At 38.2% G+C, this 19,716-nt stretch overlaps 1 protein-coding gene and 1 long non-coding RNA gene across 3 annotated transcripts in view; one reads left to right on the top strand and one right to left on the bottom strand.

Annotated features, from left to right (window-relative positions):
• Nucleotides 1–19,716, top strand: part of LOC134666619 (uncharacterized) — a 205,770-nt gene that overhangs the window by 135,127 nt on the left and 50,927 nt on the right. The gene's annotated exons all lie outside the window — the stretch shown is intronic.
• Nucleotides 1,932–14,552, bottom strand: LOC134666587 (adenylate cyclase type 9). 2 transcript variants are annotated; one of them, XR_010098524.1, is made up of 9 exons: nt 14,444–14,552; nt 13,530–13,888; nt 10,773–11,788; nt 10,073–10,327; nt 9,492–9,833; nt 7,651–8,027; nt 6,371–6,535; nt 2,859–5,719; nt 1,932–2,741 (listed from the first exon to the last, which is right to left on the bottom strand). XR_010098524.1 is itself a non-coding variant. In XM_063523792.1 (8 exons), the coding sequence occupies exons 2-8, from the start codon at nt 13,814–13,816 to the stop codon at nt 3,902–3,904; spliced, it is 4,260 nt and encodes a 1,419-aa protein (XP_063379862.1). In that variant the 5' UTR covers nt 13,817–13,888; nt 14,444–14,552; the 3' UTR covers nt 1,932–3,901. The 2 variants fall into 2 exon arrangements, 1 of the variants encoding a protein (XP_063379862.1); XM_063523792.1 differs by having other exon boundaries at nt 1,932–5,719.

Genomic DNA, 19,716 nt, shown 5'->3' with positions numbered 1-19,716 from the left:
TTTCGTCAAAAAATGCATTTAAAGTTGCAAGTTTTCATACAAAAATTTTCACCTCTGTCCTGGCGATTTTCGCGAAAACTATAGCTAACAGGCAGCTGACCAGTCAATACCCAACTTAAAGAAGCATGGAGACGGCGGGAAAATTATCAGCTTAACTTTATCTTTATTAGTTTTTCAACTGCAGCTTGACCTTTGGTTGCTTAGGGCTAGCTAACTGATGCTTACACTGGTCAATTCATATTTAGCGAGAAACATCCTTAGTTTATGGCATAAAAAATAATGAGTTCTAAATTCAAATTGAAGGAGTATACATTTAAGGTAATGAGTTCTAAATTCAAATTGAAGGAGTATACATGTAAGGTATTATAGGCCAAGCGCGCACCACGTTTTTATTTTTTGTGACACGATTTTAGAATCGCGCTGTAATATATCGCAGAAAATTCACTGCGCGCACTGCGATGAAAAAGTCGACGATTTGTTCATTCTGAACATGGATTTCGTACCAGTCGCTTGTCATGAAACGTGTCTTTAATATGCGATTGCTGTATGACTTTGAGCATTTATAACACAAAGGTGATCCCCGTCTATTTCCATAATTAAATGGTCAACATCTAGCGTCTCATTTTGAGACTCCATTGGAGATGCAGGTGCCGAGATGTTGGGGTTTGGAGAGCGAAATGCCGACTGAGGTCCGGCCGGGGTGCGATTTTATTATCATAGTGCGCGCGGGGCCATACAACTCCGCATGCTGCAATTCACTTTGCGACAATCGCGTCGCGAACAATCGCGGAAAATGTGACAAATCACAATTTTAAAATCGCAGCGATTTTTTTGACGCATATGCGCGCACTAACATATAAACACATACGTTGCATTTCTGCGACAAAATTATCGCAGGACAAAAAATCGTGGTGCGCGCTTGGCCTTACTCTAAATTATTATAATACATCAAGCATTCGCGAGATGCTCGACTTCGGTATTCACAAACAAAGCAATAGTACAATAATCTAACTAAATGCAAAGGCCGAAGGAGCGATTCGAAGATCCGAAGCGTCCGACAGACGCGCGCCTCCCGTAACTTTTCAAAGTATTTTTAAGTACAAGTGTCTAAGTCGCAAGATCCAAAGGCTGAAGTCGCATTGGGCCGAAAGCCCGAAGCATCCAGGAGGTCAGTTCTAAACACAGGTAATTAATACAAGTGTCTAAATGCGAAGGCCGGAGGCCCGAAGCCTGCAAGATGTCAGTGGTTAAACACAGAACTGACAGCCTGGACGCTTCGGGCCTTCGGCCCTACGCGGAGCTCGGGCTTCGGCCTTCGCATTTAGATACTTATACTATTGTTCTGTGTTTAAGTACTAACATCCTGGACGCTTCGGGCCTTCGGCCCTACGCGGAGCTCGGCCTTCGGCTTTCGCATTTAGACACTTGTACTATTGCTCTGTGCTAAAGCGATGACATTTTGCTAAAGCTCGGCCTTCGGCCTTCGCACTTAGACACTTTGTACTATTATTCTTTGTGTGTAGTTGAATACGGTATCCTAAAAACAGGCAAACAACCTCTGTAAAATGTAACGATGCGAGCGGTACGGCTACCATCAGTTTGGCATTGACATAAACGCTACCGTGGGCGTGAACGTAATTTACTTTCTATGCATCTCGCTCGTACTGACATATTAGTGCGAAAGAGATATACCTATAGGAAGTAAATTACGTTCACGATATCGTTTATGTCAATGCCAAACTGATGGTAGCCGTACGGAACACTAAATGCCTCGAGCTATCTCGGGCTTGGCCAAATTATTTTTAATAAAAATCGTAGATAGGTGAATACATAATTTTTAGAAAATTCAATCTACCAGATACCATGTAAGTAAGTAGGTACTTAAAATTTGTTTCGTAATTACGAAAGGTGAGGTGAAGTAATACAAAAGATTAAATTATACCTTTTATTATTTTACGATGTTTTACTGGAAAAGGTAGGGATTATATCATGTATATAAAGAAAAATGTTTTCCTTAAATATTATGGTCAATTAGTCATATACATATATCCATTTTCACGTATCACAAGAAGGTTTCTATTTATTATAAATATACCAGTACATCTTCAAATTTGTAATGTACAAAGAGCAAATATAATATTACCGAAGAGGTAAGATTTAAAGAGAGCTAATTGCGTCTAATAATCCAGTTTTGGTCCAACATTCAGTAAAAATACCGTTCCCACTGAAAAAATCTATTCTTTAAATTCTTCGTTTCCCTAGTAGAAAATACATTCGAAGGCAATATCATAAATACAAGTGGAATGTACAGTCAAGGCTTTCGTCATGTCATAAGTTTAAATAATTCTTACAAGGTATGTAATGAGAAGACACGCGGTTGTAAAATTTTCGCTTTAGAATATCTTTTTCGGGCTATACATATGTATAAGAACATCTCATCGTATGTGACATATACATTACACAAAAAAACTCATTAACGAAGACACAAATCGTCTTCGAATATCATATGTACGTAAATACAATTTTAATGTTTATGTATACAATAAACGCAGCAACCCTGTGCATTATTAAAATTGTGCTCGTTGATTGTAATATATTAATCACTATTATAAGTTACTTGAATAATCGTATTATTGAATATATAGAACATTAAATGCTTCTACTTTTGAAACAGGGCGAGCCAAAGCTGATGCAATGCACATCGACGGATATATAATTTGCTACTAATTGTACAATATCCTCTAGCCGGGATACGTCAAACCTTGCCAAGCAAAATTAAATTTTATTTTGTCAACACAAAGTTCGAATTAGAATGGAACAGGAGACCTTATAGGTCTCTGGCGGCTAGAGGATATTACTCTGTAAGCTAGAGGAAAACGTTATTAGCTTCGGAACATCGTACTCGGACATTTTACAAAAACAATCTAAATCGGATTTAAGTACGATACGATACATCGGTACGGCTAACACAGTCAGGTTTCACCCACAACTCATACCATTCGTTGCCATTATATTACGCATTCGTAGTTCATTTCATCTTATTAATAGGTACAAATCATTTATCTACCCTTTGGAAGAATCGTTAATATTCCTCATTAATAATTACATAATTAACTACGGTCAAATACATATAAGACGGGTAAATAATATTTAGTCACATATACAGTAATTTCATAGTGGACTAGAGCACTGGTCACAGATTAGAGGATGCGGCAAGGAGATTGTTTCACTCCACACAAACATGCGTCACACACGCTGCCACTCAACACGCTAACACCTAGACCACACGATCCTGCTTGCCTGGTATAATTACATTATAAAGTGAGAAACCACCATCATTAGTATAGTAATATTATCATATCGCTCAAGCTGAGGTCCATTTCTCAAACGGTATTAGCCTACTATTATTAGTGTGTTACCATGGCAACCCATACGATTTGACAGTTCGTGAATTAATAATATTAGTCTAATATCTTTCGAGGAATGGGCCCCAGGGCTGCTTCCCGCTATAACAGGACTGCAAGCAGGGTAGTGAGTGCTAGGTTTAAGCCAAATAACAATAAATTAATAGCCTTTATACATGTGGAGTATTTTTTTAAGCCATTATATCACTTTTGAAATGCACACAATAAATAAGCGGGCCATACACAGGCTTTTAAAACAAGTTTTTTCTTCTGTTACCAAAAGTTAAGCATAGGAGCCTCTTCTTTCTGGTTGAAAAATGTACGGAACGATGGATGTTCAGAACTTGTGGGAACAGAAGAATCTAATCCAATTAGAACCTAAATATGTGTATGACCCAAGCATCTCTTAAACTGTAACCTCATTACGTTAGCTACGTAGTAACAAATATATAATTAAATCACAGATTCTACTTTCCATTATAAATAGTTTGTTTCGTCTAGAGTTCTTTTTTTCTGACTAAGAGATATACGTTCATATCGTCTTTGCCTTTAACGTAGACGCTGCCACGCTGTTCGAACTCGTAGATGGGTGACAAGACGGGGATGCACGCCTCGCCCACCTGGATACGCTTCACGACCCCCGTCGAGTCCATGCGAGACGCGATGTTCACCGCGTCGCCCCATATGTCATAGTACAATTTGGTAGTGCCGATAACCCCAGCCGTAACATCCCCAAAGTTATATCCGATCCGAAGAATGAAATCGAACTCCAGCAAATCTTGATTAAAATTGTCTACAACTTTCTGCATTTCTAAAGCAAAGTCCATCAGCTGGTAGAGATGATCGTGCGAGCCGCGAGAAGAGTGCCTCAAGTCTGGATTGAGTCCGCTAGCCGCCATAAACGTGCTCCCTATAGTTTTGATCTTTTCCACGTGCTGAAACTCCGGCCTCTCTAATAGCTCGTCGAAATCCGCGATTAACTCGTTCAGAACTCTAAGGTATTCCTTTCCCTTTAAGTAGGACTCGTCGTACATTTCATTGAAATTGACTATGCTAGCAAAGATAATACCGACGTCCTTGTGGTTTTCAGAATACTTGGCGGTGTTCTTGAGCTGGTCGGCGACGTGGCGCGGGATGATGTTGTGGAGGAGCCAGTCCGCTTGGTTCCGCATGTTCTGAACCCTCTGCTTGTCCCGGTTGGCTACAACGTTGCTGTAGAAACTGAGCCGGTAGCTGATCTCGAACTCTCTATTGAGAAACCATACCAGCATCAGCAGCAAAACTATGTCTAAATAAAGCTCCGTTAGATGCATCTTGTGCAGCATGCTTTCTCCTGTCTCGGTACTGTTGTTCTCTAACCAGTCGTCAGAGTAGTCATCGGTTGCGTTTGATGAGGTATTATGAGTAGCGGCTAGTATTGAAGGCCGCATAATATCAGCGTCTAAATATTGAGTATTAACTTCGTGACATCCGAGCACGGCGAGGAACAGGAAGAGACCAGCATATACAGTCACCAATGTGTTCTTCACCAGCCAGTTCATTTGGGTGAAATTACAGAAGTGGACTATGCTAATGCACAAGAGATACACGTAAAAGGACTGCTCGCCCTTCAGAATGGGCATCGTCGTGTAGTTACAGGAGAAATTTATTAAAATTGCCAGAATCGGCAGGCTGATGAGCAGCCCGCCCGATAAATGCCACGGAAACCAATCCGTTAATTTCCTAAATATCTTCACGGACCGCCGGATGGTGTCCGTGACGGGAGGGTTTCCTTTCGTCTTCCATTTCAAGTAGTGTCGGTAGACGCAGCAGGATATCGTTATAGCCTCTATGAAGGTGAAGAGCGCGAACCATCCGATCCACTGTCTCCACGCGTGATACAAAACAAATATCGAAACGGAAACGGCTAGGAAGATTATAGCAGAAACAAGAATATCTAAAGCGGTGTTAAATCTCGAAGTGGTCAGAGTCGGCGGGAAATCCTCGCAGTCGTCGCTCCGGTGGGCTTTGTCGCGATATTGCGCCTCTATCTCTGGCGCTTTGAAGAAGAGAGTGAACCTGTTGAGGGGTGGTTGGACGAAGTAGTTGATGCCCGACCTGGCGTTGTCCTGGACGCAGCGGATGAGCTGCAGGTCGGACTGCTTGCGCAGCTTCTGCAAGGACTGCACCTGCTGGTCGTTGAGGGGGGCCGGCAGGCGCGCGCGGCCGGGGGGTTCGTTGAGCGAGGACTGCGAGGACGTGTAGTAGCCCGACACGCGGTGCTGCATCATGTCGTGCTGCGACACCGCTATCGCCGTGTGGTTCAGGGCAAATATCTGAAATTGTAATTCAAACTCATTCTCATCTCTCAAGATGTTTTTCTTTTAGGTCTAATTTCGACTATATTTTTTTGTAAGCTAAGATTTAGACGATTAACATGTTTAACGAAGACTGTTAGATATGCTGGCAATGAGAACATTGGCGCCAAGAATCTAAAAATATTCTAGAGAATAATAAGATTTTACCGACAACAAATACGACAAAGTAAATCGGGTCGCTACTACACTAAATAAAAATTAGATATGTTTTCGTGATTATTATGTATAGAGCCAACTTGCAAATATAATTTAAGTTTAAGGGATTTTTTTCATGGTATTGCATGTACATGCTCTTAATTAAAATTGTAACAATTTAACTACAATTTTGCGTTAGCCCCGTTTTAAAACAAGCCTATAGCGGTAGGCGGCAGCGTCGAGCGTGCGCTCCGTGGCCGCCGGGTAAGAGCGAGTGTAAATGGGTACCTGCTGCTGTATGCTGGAGCGGCGGCTCGTGCTCCGTATGCCGCTGTCCTTGCGGCTGTTGACGGACGGACACAGGCTCACGGAGTCCTCCTGCCGCTTGCGCAGCACGCGCGCAGCTCTCCTTGCGTGGCCAACGTCGAGCGTGCGCTCCGTGGCCGACGGGTAAGAGCGAGTGTAAATGGTTACCTGCTGCTGTATGCTCGAGCGGCGGCTGGTGCTCCGTATGCCGCTGTCCTTGCGGCTGTTGACGGACGGGCAGAGACTGACGGAGTCCTCCTGCCGCTTGCGCACGCACGCGCGCAGCTCCCCTTGCGTGGCCAGCGTCGAGCTGCGCGCGCGGCATACGGGGATCTAAAACATAACACTTTTCTTGACAAATGTACATAATTTTACCTGTTGTATTTTTTCATGGGACATTTTTTGCGATAGTAGGCGCAAGCGAGGCTTAGACTCATGATTTATTTTAATTTTCCAATTAATCCTTTAAATAACCTCGTCCAGTTTACAGCACAGCAAAAAGCCCGCCGATTACACAAAACCATCCGTCACTGTTAGAACGGTGGAAATTTTATTGCAAGGGAAATTTCATAGTTTTCTACTGAGCGACGTTTATCAGTCTGTCAAGTGTGGTAAGTGCAACTTTCCATTAAAATCTCAACAGCAAAGTTGTGTTCATTTAGAACACTTCACCCGCTTATAGCTCGTTTTTTAGCATTAGAAAGAATTTTAAAGAAGGTAAGTGATCTTGACATGTCTTTTAATTGAAAAACGCTGTTTAAAAATCAGTAACTATTACTTACGAAAGCAAAAGAATGTAAATGATCGTATTAGATTCACAATTGTTACATATTTGCCGTAACTTATTTTTAAAATGTGTTATTTAATGAAAGACACATCAAGTTTGTTTACCTTATTTCTAATGCTTAAATAAACGAACTACAGGTATTTCTGCTCCGAAGTGTACTTCAAACAGAAAATATACGTCGTACAAAACCGATGACGAATCGAGATTTTCCGCTCTGACACATTGCTCATTTGGCGCTAGGGTTGACAAGTAAAATACGCTTTGTCCCAGCCTCAGTGCACTGACAAGGGGAGAATAGTTAGTGATACAAACGCATATAAGGCAAAATCAGATACAAATTGTTTATCTAGGTACCTACTCATTGCTTCTATGAGTATCATTGCCAACCGACGATATAAGAACAGCGAGCTTAGTCAAAATAACAATCGTTCGCAGTTAAACGAAAAATGGGTGTACGCTATCTGTCTCTATCGCACTACAGGAAGAGTGATAGAGAGACAAGAGTTTCGTTTCGCTTTCTGCAAACGATTGTCATCTTATAGGAAGATAGGTCCCCAGTTCAACGTATAGAAAGATAGAAACGTAATAGCAATTTGTCAAGTTTATATATACCTGCCGAAAAGTACCTAAGCGAATATAGTAAATATCAAGTTCAACTTACGTCAATATTAGTAGGCCTTCCGTACTGCGACCTATAGCTGCTACTTCTCGCGAAAGGCGACATGTTACTCCTTGACTGGCTCAGGTACGACCGAATATCGATGATCTCCTTCTCAAACGACACCATGTCGGGGTTCACCGGTGTGATGAGCTTGCTGCTGGTCGGCCTGGCCTTAGTGTCCTGAGTCTCTATCACTATAGGCACTTGCTGGTAACCGTTGCTCGACGGCGCGTCGCCGCACGATAGTAATTGAAGTGTTTTGTCGCCATCATTGAATTCTTGTTTCTTTATTGAGTGCAATGGGGTATCGGAATGTTTCCTTAAGAATTTCGACACCTTCCAATTCTTCAACTTACTCGCGTACTTGCCGTAACTTCCTAAAAAGAGTTAAAGAAAATGTTTGTAGGTATACCCGACTTATAAATATGTTTTACGTTACGGTAATGCCTAATTTATGGAAGTAAATAAGATAATTAGCGACTGTTTGTTAAAATAACTAATTTTAACAATCATCACTATATATAAAACTAGATAATGTCTATTGAATTTTATTTGAAGCAAAGTGCCTTTTTTAATTTTAAGTTTTATATTTTTAAAATGCATAAGTGCATGCCATACCTACTCATTCATAACTGGGACACATTTTACGGCGCAAATGACCCAAAGAAAACAGACATTCAAACATTCATACATATCTATAACATTTTTTCTTGCGATTGGGCAAATATGTTGAAATTTGGGCATCAACTTAAATGTTTGGCTTTATCCATAACGGCGGCGTGTTATGACAATTAATTATCGAATGACCGCTTATCTTATTGACACCTGAACTGTTTGATCTCTCAGTTAGAATTTAAGCACGTGTTAATTCAATTTGATTGCAATGACAACGTGACGATCCGCCTGTCATGATAAACACAACCTTAACGGTTTAGCTTTACGGTCCACATTTGTTGACATAATAAGTGTAACGATATAGAGTTGATCTCGAGCAGTTTACTCGCAATAATGTTCGTCCATGGACTTGGCTTGGAAACGTTTGAAGTCCTTCACCTAATGTCACGCGCTACGATAGTGCATGCAGCTGCAAGTGATTAACAAGCCTGACCAGTAATATATGATCATTGTCAAGAGGGCGCTGTTATTCTCATGTATAGGTTGACAGTTCAGTATAGTATGAAAAAATTAGTTCCAGTGAAATTCCGCAACATGGCGCGCGATCATATATTCCTGGTCAGGCTTTAAATGGCAACATGGCTTTGTCAAATCTATTTTTAACACCCATCACTCAAATCTTGTAAACATAGCTTATCAATGAAATAAGTTCTTTTTTTTTCATCTTAGTTATGTTTGTAGAAAATCACCTTTAGCGAGTCATCGTATCTTATCAGAGCCTTGTGCTGATAAAATGACTCTTGCTCGGGTTCAATTTATATCTTGTTAGGACGCTGCCCGCGTGGGATTCAGTCAGTTTAATTTCCATTCCCAGGATTTCCAAAATAAAGAATAGTTGAGCCAGTTACTTTAGAATTTATAACACCGGTATGGTATGAAAAACACACCAGCCAAACACGCGAAACCGATATACCTAATGACAATATTTACAGAATTAGTTCCGCTCCGAAACATAATCTTGGTTTGTCCGACAAGAACAGCGTATCACGACCGCGCTGTGATAATAAGTAATAATAACTACTTATTTTACGACTGTATCGACCAATTCCAAATATATGATTAAATATAAGTACTTACCTGCTTATCTGACTTCACTTTCATCACTTTTGGAAAATGAAAAATTTTAGGAAACAGAGGGAGCCTAAACGTATATAATTTCAACTTACCTACAGACGTAGGACTTTTAGATGAGCTGTCGGTTCTCTCCGGAAACCCTTTCTCCCTATTTTCATCCATTTCGTCGGAGTCCAATATACTGGGCAGCGAACTAGCCTTAGCACGGAAATGGAAGGGAGCTGGCGACAGAAAGTTGTCCGATTTCCGAGCCTCATTGAAGCCTTGCGGTGACTGGGGGGAGCGCGGGGGTTGCATGAAAGAAAGGACGGATTGAGGGGACGCTGCGGGGGATATAATGAGGCGCAAGTTGACGGGATTGGAGGGCGTGAGGCACTGCTCGTGGTCGTACGGAGAGCTCAGCTGACGGCCCTCTATGAAGTATGTTTTATGACCTGGACATATACAATAGGGATTGTCAAAATTTGCTATTCAAAAGGAATTAAGTGTACCTACTTTAGACACAAAATATGCGATGAGAGTAGCTGTTAAAAACAATGAAGAGTTGTGGCCCAGTTAAGTGTGATAATGATAACTGTTACCTATAAAATGTAACATCGTAAAACTTTATCTTGACGTGATTATAATTAAGGCATCAGAAAGACATTAAAATGCAGTTAGGGGTAATAATTACCAAATACTTCCTCGCCTTCTTCGAGAACATACGAGCCTCCGAGAAACCTGGTGGTCTCTTCAGAGACATGTACTCGTCCGGGCTTGCCGGTGGACTCCATCTTGTTGGCGAAGGAGACGTCGTTGCTCCACACGTCGAACTTGAACCGGCGGGTTCCCACGATCCCGCACAGAACCGTGCCTGTGTGCACGCCCACTCTCATGTTGATGCCCTCCCCGCGCTCTCTGTCGAATTCTTGGATAGCGTCTATCATACCTACAAAATTAATGACACGTTCACATATCCATTTTTTGCAACTACCAAAGTAAATGGACTAAGTGGTACAAAGAAATCATACATATGTGCTTGGATGATATTATAGAGATAGAGATCTTTATTTGCATACCAGTACAGATGTTACATAACATAGACCCTGGAAAGGGTGCTATATACATTACCAGTTTATTTTAATAATTACTTATATTTTAGAGCGTCATGCTTGCGTATAATTTTGCTAAAATCTGTGTAAGTATAAGGTGTGCAATTGTGCAAACGTATTTAAAATAATCGAATCGAACATTAGTAGGTAGGTCATGAACTCATGAATCATAATATGTGAAGTATCTTACTAGTACTAGATTAAATAGTTAGCTCGCAGATCGGAAGTTTTACGATTGCCTTGTTGTAAACAACCGCGTCATATGTCTGTAATTATACATACCTAACCCCATCTCCACGCAGCACGTGGCGTGGTCCGGGCGCGGCTCCGGGCAGCCCGACACGCAATAATAACAGTCCCCTAGCGTCGAGATCTTCTCGCAGCCGTGTATCTGACACAGCTCATCAAACTTCTCAAACAAATCATTCAGTATATTTACTAACTCTTCAGCACCTTTATTACTGGACATTCTCGTAAAACCGACAATATCAGCAAATAAAATACTGACATTGTCCATACAACTCATGTTAAATGGTCGGAACAGTGACTTAATATCTCCCGCCGCGGGATTAGAAGGCCTCGCATTGAGTGGATCATGGTGATTTTTCAGATTAGGCTCAGATTCTAAAACTTGCTCCTCCATCAGGCAGCTCGCGAGCTTTGGAGGCATCACTGAATGTATCATTTTCTCTTTCAACTGCTTCTCCATTTCTAGCTGCCTCCGCACCAACAAGCTCTGGCCTACTTTCATAAACGTGCCGCGCATTCTGACAAATGTCATTAAATATATATGTATACCGATAATGTGCACACACAGCTGCAGCAGGACCCTCACAAATAGCCCGGGACCTTGCCATTCCTGTTCAGTCAGGTGCAACACAATGTTCAACACTTCAAAAACAATTGAATATAAAATTCCAGTGATAACACAGGCAAAAAGTGGTAGAGGTGTAAGTGTGTATATAATTAACAGGATTTCAATGCACATGATGAAATGCCCTGATTGGCTGATGTCAGCTGCGCGGGGAGGCAGCCCATGCGTCTGCACCTGTGTGGTGAGCGTCACAAGTGACAGGCTTAGAGTGCACAGCGCCAGGGCCATAACCAAGGATATCTTGAATGTATACCCCTTGTATACATTAGTGAATGTGACATACAACATGACAGATGTTATCAACAGGACTCCAGCAAATATAGAACACAGAAATGGCCACTTCACTGTCATGCCATTCAAACCCAGGACCACAAAGTAGACAAACCATGATATAGAAAATATCAAAATGTATAAAAGTGCAAATCTGAAATTAAAAGAAAAACAAAATTTTTTGTAAGGAAACATTTATAAATTAGCAGCTATAACATTCAGAAATGGGTTCTCATCAGAGTTGGGCAAAATGTAATCGACTGACGATTAACGATTAAAATTAACCGACTTAATCGCGAGCAACGATTAAAAGTGACGATTAATTAATTTTAGTCGAAAATCTCCGACTAATATTGTCACGATTAAATTAATCGTCGACTAATTACTGGCGATTAATTTTTTTAATCGATTAATTAGTTCGATTAATTTTCTCTCGATTAATTTTAGCAATAAATATGGTCTTTTTAACCGACTTTAAAAAAAGAACGAGGTGCCTAATTCGTCTGAAACATTTATAAATAATATAAGTAACAGACGAATTTTTATGTATGTTCACTTGGAGACTATTAATTTCGACCGTCATCGAATTTTATTTTTGTTAGAAAAGGGATGTTTTAGAGTTCGTTCCATTTTGTTATCAATAAAATACTGAAATCGCTATAGGCATACCTAAAGCAAAATTATCATTTTTTTAAACAAACACGTGCATTTGCTCTCGAAAGGTACTTACTATTGTGCGAATTATATAGACCGGCTGACGAAGATATAATAATGGCATTTTAAGGTCTGTAGGCAATTTTTTTGTTAAAGGTTGTTCTTATCTCGGGTTATGTTGACAGTTCTTAAGGTCGTATAACAATGGCAAATTATGGATAAACGGATTGTTATCTATTTTGGATTTTCTAGTCCTATGTAAACAATAAAACAAACCTACAAAGAGTACGTATGCTTAGTATTTTATGTCACTGTATTATATGCCACGTGTTATTAGTTTCTCAACTTACCCAGGTGTTTAACCCTTAAATGCACGATTTTGTCTTTTTGCCGGAAATTAATATATGTATCACATAATTGTTTCCTGATTCTAGGAAAAATGGTAAAAAAAATATAGCATCGATTTTTACTGCGAAATCAGTGTTGGAAGTTGCATAGGTTAAATCATATTTTATGTAAATATATAATTACATACTAGTAAGAGATATAGGAAAAATCTTACTGCCATCAGAAAGGTATACTATTTGTGATATTCCTATGATAAATTCTTGAAATATAAAATTATTACAAACCCCGAAAAATGTGCCCAAAATCACGTACTAAAAATCATCAACTTCCGGGTTTTTCCAAGTTTTTCGACATTTCGTCTCAAAACAAATGTAATTTTTATAAATTAAAATACTTTAAGTAAGAATCCGGAATATGGATTAGTTTTACTATTTAAATAATATACAGGAACAAATAGAATTTGTCTAATTATGCATAAAATATTATGTTTATGTTGTGTAGGCTGCATGCATCACTATTCACTAAGCATTATTATAGTAACCAATGTAACCATCTTATATTATTGAAGCACAGTTATAACACTGGAATGGTTTTTAATGTGTACGCAAGAAGTTTTGATTTTTAGTTACATACAAAAATGACCACCTGTCTACTTTCAATCGAGAGTTAATCGAGAAATTTAATCGATTAATATTAAGATTAATTCAATTTCAATCGTATGTTAGGTCGACTAAATTAATCGCGATTAAATTAATCGCCGATTAATTTTGACGATTAAATTTTTTAATCGATTGATTAGTCGATTAAAAAGTTAATCGATTAATGCCCATCTCTGGTTCTCATGCATTTATTTATTTTACACCAATATTTTTTATCAGATATTTTAAACTCACCTGAATCTTAATCTTATTTGTCTAAAGGAACTATGTCTATATTGGCCTTCAAGTATTTTGGAATCAAATCTGGGATTCCACCATGTACCCGGGGCGGCCCTTTCAAAGGCAATGGGGATGGTGAGCCCGCAGCAGTTGGTTGTAGGGCTATTGTGTGCGAGGTATGCCTGGACATGAGGCGCCAGTCTAATTTGAGCATCTTCTCCCTCTGAGCCCTCTGCCTCATGCTTCAGGTCAGACTTCTCCGAGCCATCACTGCAGTTGACACACCCACTTGGGGCACTCATTGTGTATATCGCAACTGTTTCATGCTATCCATTGTCCAATCATACCAGAGTAGGGCCTGCCCATATTGAGATCTACAAAATGATAACTGATTTTAGTAGGCTACTAGGTATAACCAGAGTGAACTCCAAAAAGATACAATTATTATAATTTTTAATGTTTTTTCAAAGCATAAACCTAAATTTATATTCTGACCATATCCAAAATTGAAATTTTTGATTGAATACTATGGGAGTGAGATGTAATAAGGCCTAAAAAAGCATTTAATGACAAATGTAAGTGATAATCAGGACACATAACATCCGATAATAACTAAATTATGTACTCTCGTGCATCTAATTATAAAATCTGACGAGATTTGTTTGTATAACATAAATAAAATAAAAAACATAATCTGGATTTCATCGTTTGTGCGTTTACATCCTTTTAAGAAAGATTGAATCGGTGAATATATTATGATGAGGGAAGAGATAATCAGTATTTCCTACGATAATTATAACAAAATCACTGGGAACAAAGTTAAGGCACCAATTCGAATGCATAAAATCAAGGTTATCACTAACTTATACATAAACTCTTAAAAATATAAGTCACAGATTTATGCATTCGTAATCATAAAACTAACATACGTTTCAAATCCAGTCTATCATTTCACTTAATTAAAATCAGCAATGAAAAAATAAATCTCCACTAAAAGCTGAAAATCCTGAGAGCCTGCGACCACAGACAAAATTCTACTGTTTTATTGAACTGACGTTGACATTTGCATTTGCTGCGGCACTGTTCCAGACAAGGTTTAGAAAGCTCTGCGTTTTACAAATATTCATTCCAGTGGCCTATTTTATAAAGCTACAAGTTACAAGCGGAAGTCTCGTTCTAACACATAGGGTTAGAAAGAGACTTCCGCTTGTAAATTGTAACTTGTAGCTTTATAAAATAGGCCACAGACAGTTATATTTTAGTTTTGGTTATAGATATCTGTGGCCTATTTTATAAAGCTACAAGTTACAATTTACAAGCGGAAGTCTCTTTCTAACCCTATGTGTTAGAACGAGACTTCCGCTTGTAAATTGTAACTTGTAGCTTTATAAAATAGGCCACTGAAGGTCTCATGAAAAACAAAACAGTTGCAAAAAATTGGTCGTAACCACGTCATAACAAATACGGCGGCGGCGTCTCCGGCGCGTGTGGAGAGCGCAAGACAAGAGTAAAAACAATTAGCCGGAGATCTCCGGCCTGGGTAGACGACAGGTTAAAACACGACCGAAGCCTACCTATTGCCTATTCGCACTTGTATCGTACAACGTTTTACAGTACAGATGGCCTATTTAAACTTTCGACATACGCACGGAAAATGCCCTTACCGCACTAGTGCGGGAAATTAGTACCACAAGTACCCACTGTAATTTACGATACATGTGCGGAAAAGAGGAAATTCTAATGTATCAATTCGCACGTATATCGTACAACGTTTTACAGTATATAATTATGGCCCTTTAAAGTTTTGACATACGCACGAAAAATGCTATTTCACGCACTAGTGCGGGAAAATGGGACCATTATGTACTGTAAAAAATATTTACTGATGATAAGGAAGGTATGTGCTCAAGTTTATCCACATAGAAAAACATAAAAAATAAGAATAAAATACCGCGAAATTTAACTTTTTGAACATCTAAAAGATAAGGATACTCGTAGATAATGATAGGCTAAGATTATTTAAGGCAAAGAATCTAAAAGGTACTGGCGAGCATTTTTTTTTTCTCTAACCTACTTTGGTGTCCCACTGCTGGGCAAAGGCCTCCCCTCGTTTTCTCCGAGCATATTAGATATAGTTATTTGTACAACAAGAGATCAAAGTTGGATATTTCTTTGAGTGCTTATTTTGAGTCCCGTGCAAGCGAAAGATTCTATAATAGATTCACGAGCGTAGCGAGTGAATCTAATTTAGAATCTTGAGCGTAGTAAGGGATTCAAAAGCGCACGAGATGTAAATAACTTTGATCTCGTGTAGTACACAAAATTTTTCACCCTAAGCAGTGAGAACATACCTAGAGGAACAGAGATAATAGAACCCAAGTATATCGAACTTGTATTAGACCCCGCATGTTGAAATGACATTTGACTATAAAGGTCACTTGAATGACGTTTTGTCTCACTCAGTGAGCAAAATATTTTGCTCACTCATTTATTCTCACTCAGTGAACAAAATGCGATTTTGCTCACTGAGTGAGAAAAAATGACTCGGTGAGCAAAATCGCATTTTGCTCACTGTTTTTAAGAAGCAAAGTACTCTTGTTCGAGCTGCTGAGGTGAAAAGTATATTATGTTATTACCAAGTTATTACTGTCTACCGATGCCGTGGTACTGGCACTGCCAATAGTTATTTGTACAACAAGAGATCAAAGTTTGATATTTCTTCGAGTGCTTATTTTGAGTCCCGTGCAAGCGAAAGATTCTATAATAGATTCACGAGCGTAGCGAATGAATCTAATTTAGAATCTTGAGCGTTGTTTAGTTTGATATTCAAATTTCCTAAGAGATGGCGCTGTTACAAACGCAAACTAGATAACAGTAGTCCATCATAGAAAATACATATATAATGTCAAATATGTCAATAAATGATTGGTAATTGGTATTGGTAACTAAGCAACTTATTCAAACAAAGTGGTCCTTCGAGCCGGATGTATTTTATCAAGTAAGGGATTCAAAAGCGCACGAGATGTAAATAACTTTGATCTCGTGTAGTACACAACATTTTTCACCCTAAGCAGTGAGAACATACCTAGAGGGACAGAGATAATAGAACCCAAGTATATCGAACTTGTATTAGACCCCGCATGTTGAAATGACATTTGACTATAAAGGTCACTTGAATGACTCACTCAGTGAGCAAAATCGCATTTTGCTCACTGTTTTTAAGAAGCAAAGTACCTTTGTTCGAACTGCTGAGGTGAAAAATTAATAATACATTGCTTTTAAACCAAATAGTAATTAGTTAATTACGTAAAAGTATTAAAGCCGTTTTCGTTTAGCTTACCTACTGAGTAGAGATAAAAATACCGCAATTGGATAACTAACCACAAAGTTAACTATGGTTTTCAGCACCGTTTCTCGTCTCAATTCACGCCTTAGCGGGCAGACAATTAGAAGCTGAAACACGGCTGAAATAAAATAAAAAAAACTTATCAAATATATATGTATTCAACAAAAGAGACAGAGCCATTAACATCATACTTGATCATCCTTATATGTAAGTACTTCATATAAATATACAGGGAAATATGTAAAAAGCAAGTATGAATAAGTTAGTAAAAAACTTAAACATGGTTGTACTTACACTCTTAGAAACATTACCACTCACAAAATAATACAAAAATACTCCAAAATAATAAAGTATAGCTAGTAGGAAATAAGAAATACAAAAACCTAACAATAATTATTATAAAAATACACAAATTCCTTGAGGCAAATGCATGCATACATTCGGATAAGAAATCAGGGAATCAGTGTTATTCTGTAGTAAATGATCTGTTAGTTGGTCTGCCTGAAAAAATATTATACAATAACTATATTTAACATACCTATTTATATATTTTTGCTCAACCATCACAGAATTTGTTGCAAGATCATATACCTACATAACTTTATTATTTACTAATGTGCTCAACAATATCCAACATAATGTATTGATTAGTTTTATGTCTAAAGCTTTTATGATATATCATGAATTATACTCCTTCAAATGGCAAGTTTCTAATCAGAAGTTGATTAAGTCTATCAAACTTTAAATTTCACTAACTGTTTCATTTTTGTCATTTGAACGAACCTATAATTCTCCTATAATAAAGTAAGACAGATATATTTTAATGCAATTTGACAACACCTTTTACAAATATTGGCCATAAATTCTGGTAACTACAATATTTAACATTTATATAAAATTTAATTTTATGATTATTACAACCAATTATGTAGATACTTGATTAGTTTACCTACTATCACAATACAATTTTAGTAATATCATAAAAGGAAGACAAAATATTGTCAAAACATTGAGTCTGCAACTTAACACCTATAGACCAAAAATATTTGCTGGTCTATTAATTTTAAATTTATTAACATCAATAAGGCACATTATGAAGCACCACAATAAATTCAAATTATGTTAACTAAATTAACAACTTAATGATCTTAATCATAGTATTTTGTTAACAATTAACACATTTCACAAGTTATATCAGTAAAAGACAAACTTTAACCCATTCATCTTGAAATATTACAATTTAACAATATAACCAATGTAAATGCGTTAAACAAATAGTTGAATTAAACATTATTGCTTCTCTTGAATTTATAGTGATATTTAATCAATCAGGTTTAATTCAAATGTTCTTCAAATTTAGTCATTATACATCCCATCAAGTAAAAAGTCCATCCTTTTATAATGCCTATTCTTCCAGGCTTCTTTTCCTCTCTTTATAGCCATGTAGCCCAGCACGGCAAACAAAGGGACTACAAGAATTGTTATTACAATAGGCATTATCAACCCTGGATGGCTGCCTGCCTTGTTAGCCTGGATTTTAGACACCCCATCACTTATTCCGGGATGAGATATTTTATCTGTAACTATGCTGCTTGCTTCTTCATATTTTAAAACTGTGGGTTTATGAGGGGCCTTAGTTGATGATGGAGGAGGCACCGCTTTTGTTGTATTTGTAAGCTTAGTTCTGTTAGTACTTTTCTGAATAACAGGAGATTTTGTCGAAATTTCCTTTATGTCTGGAATTACCGGAGCACCTGTTCTGCCCACGACGTGCCCTTTGGTTTTAATAGAAGTATCTCCAAATTCCTCAGACGGCATTTTGGATAATAAAATACCATCATCTTTTAATAACGATGGATTTCGCGGCGTAACTACAATATTACCACCACCTTCGATGGGCAAAGTCATTACTTTCCTAGTGCTGTTGTCTTCTTTTTGTACCAAGTTTTTAGGTGCACTTGTTGTGGTATTGTGGGGAGATTCGATTTTAGACACAGTCTCATTTATTCCTATGGCTATAGGAATAAATAGGATAAGAAAACTTAAGCGACACAAAACCATCGTGGTAAACAAAAAATCCAAAAAACTTTAGACTCAAAAGTTTTGATTTTAGTATATTCCATAAATAAATTTACTATGTGAGTTGCGGTACCGTGACGTTGATGCTCAACCAGACGTGTCAATGTCAATATTGTCAAACTAATTTCAAAACAAAATTATATAAATTGGTTGGTACGTTGAGCGTGTAAAGCATTAACTCGAACACTCTTAATGGTAACGACCATTTGACATTTGACAATTGCGACTTTCAAATGACATAATCAAAATAGACGACAGACAGTGTTGCCAGATCTACTGATTAAGCAGTAGAACTATCTGATTTTAAAAATATCTACTGATCTACTGCTTTTTGCTGCGAGCTACTGATTTTTCGAAAACGAATGATTATTCGTCGTGACTGGATCATCTAGTTACTTTATACCGTCGTATCGTGTCGTCTAGTGAACAGTGCTCGATAAGAAAGCGCCGCGCTTAAAAACCGCCTTCGTGTTAATACATGTACTTGGTCAAGCAGATATTGTCAGTAGAAAAATGCGGCAAATTTGTAAAATGTAGGCGCGAAGGGATATCTTCCCATAGAAAATTTGAATTTCGCGACTTTTTTACTGACAAGATTTGCTTGACCAGCTATACATGATTATCCATTTGTGTCATTCAAACGCTTTTTTAACGCGTGGTGAAAAAGCTCCCGTGCGAAATTGGGGCCTAAAAAGGGAAAAAAACAATTTTTTATGGGAGATTGGTGTCAGGTCAGAGCATACATATTTTTTGTTCAATTTTACCAGACATTTTTTT

The sequence above is a fragment of the Cydia fagiglandana genome, chromosome 8, assembly GCF_963556715.1.
Source record: "Cydia fagiglandana chromosome 8, ilCydFagi1.1, whole genome shotgun sequence".
Taxonomy (NCBI): domain Eukaryota; kingdom Metazoa; phylum Arthropoda; class Insecta; order Lepidoptera; family Tortricidae; genus Cydia; species Cydia fagiglandana.
The sequence above is the reverse complement of the archived record's forward strand: the minus strand, read 5'-3'. Positions and strand labels throughout refer to the sequence as shown.

Excerpts from the sequence above, each read along its gene's own strand:
- LOC134666587 (XM_063523792.1), bottom strand. The coding sequence starts at position 13,816 with ATGAGTGCCCCAAGTGGGTGTGTCAACTGCAGTGATGGCTCGGAGAAG. Across the intron at positions 11,789-13,529 it reads CAAATAAGATTAAGATTCAG|ATTTGCACTTTTATACATTT; the intron begins GTGAGTTTAAAA and ends TTTTAATTTCAG. Across the intron at positions 6,536-7,650 it reads GAAGGCCTACTAATATTGAC|ATCCCCGTATGCCGCGCGCG; the intron begins GTAAGTTGAACT and ends GTTATGTTTTAG.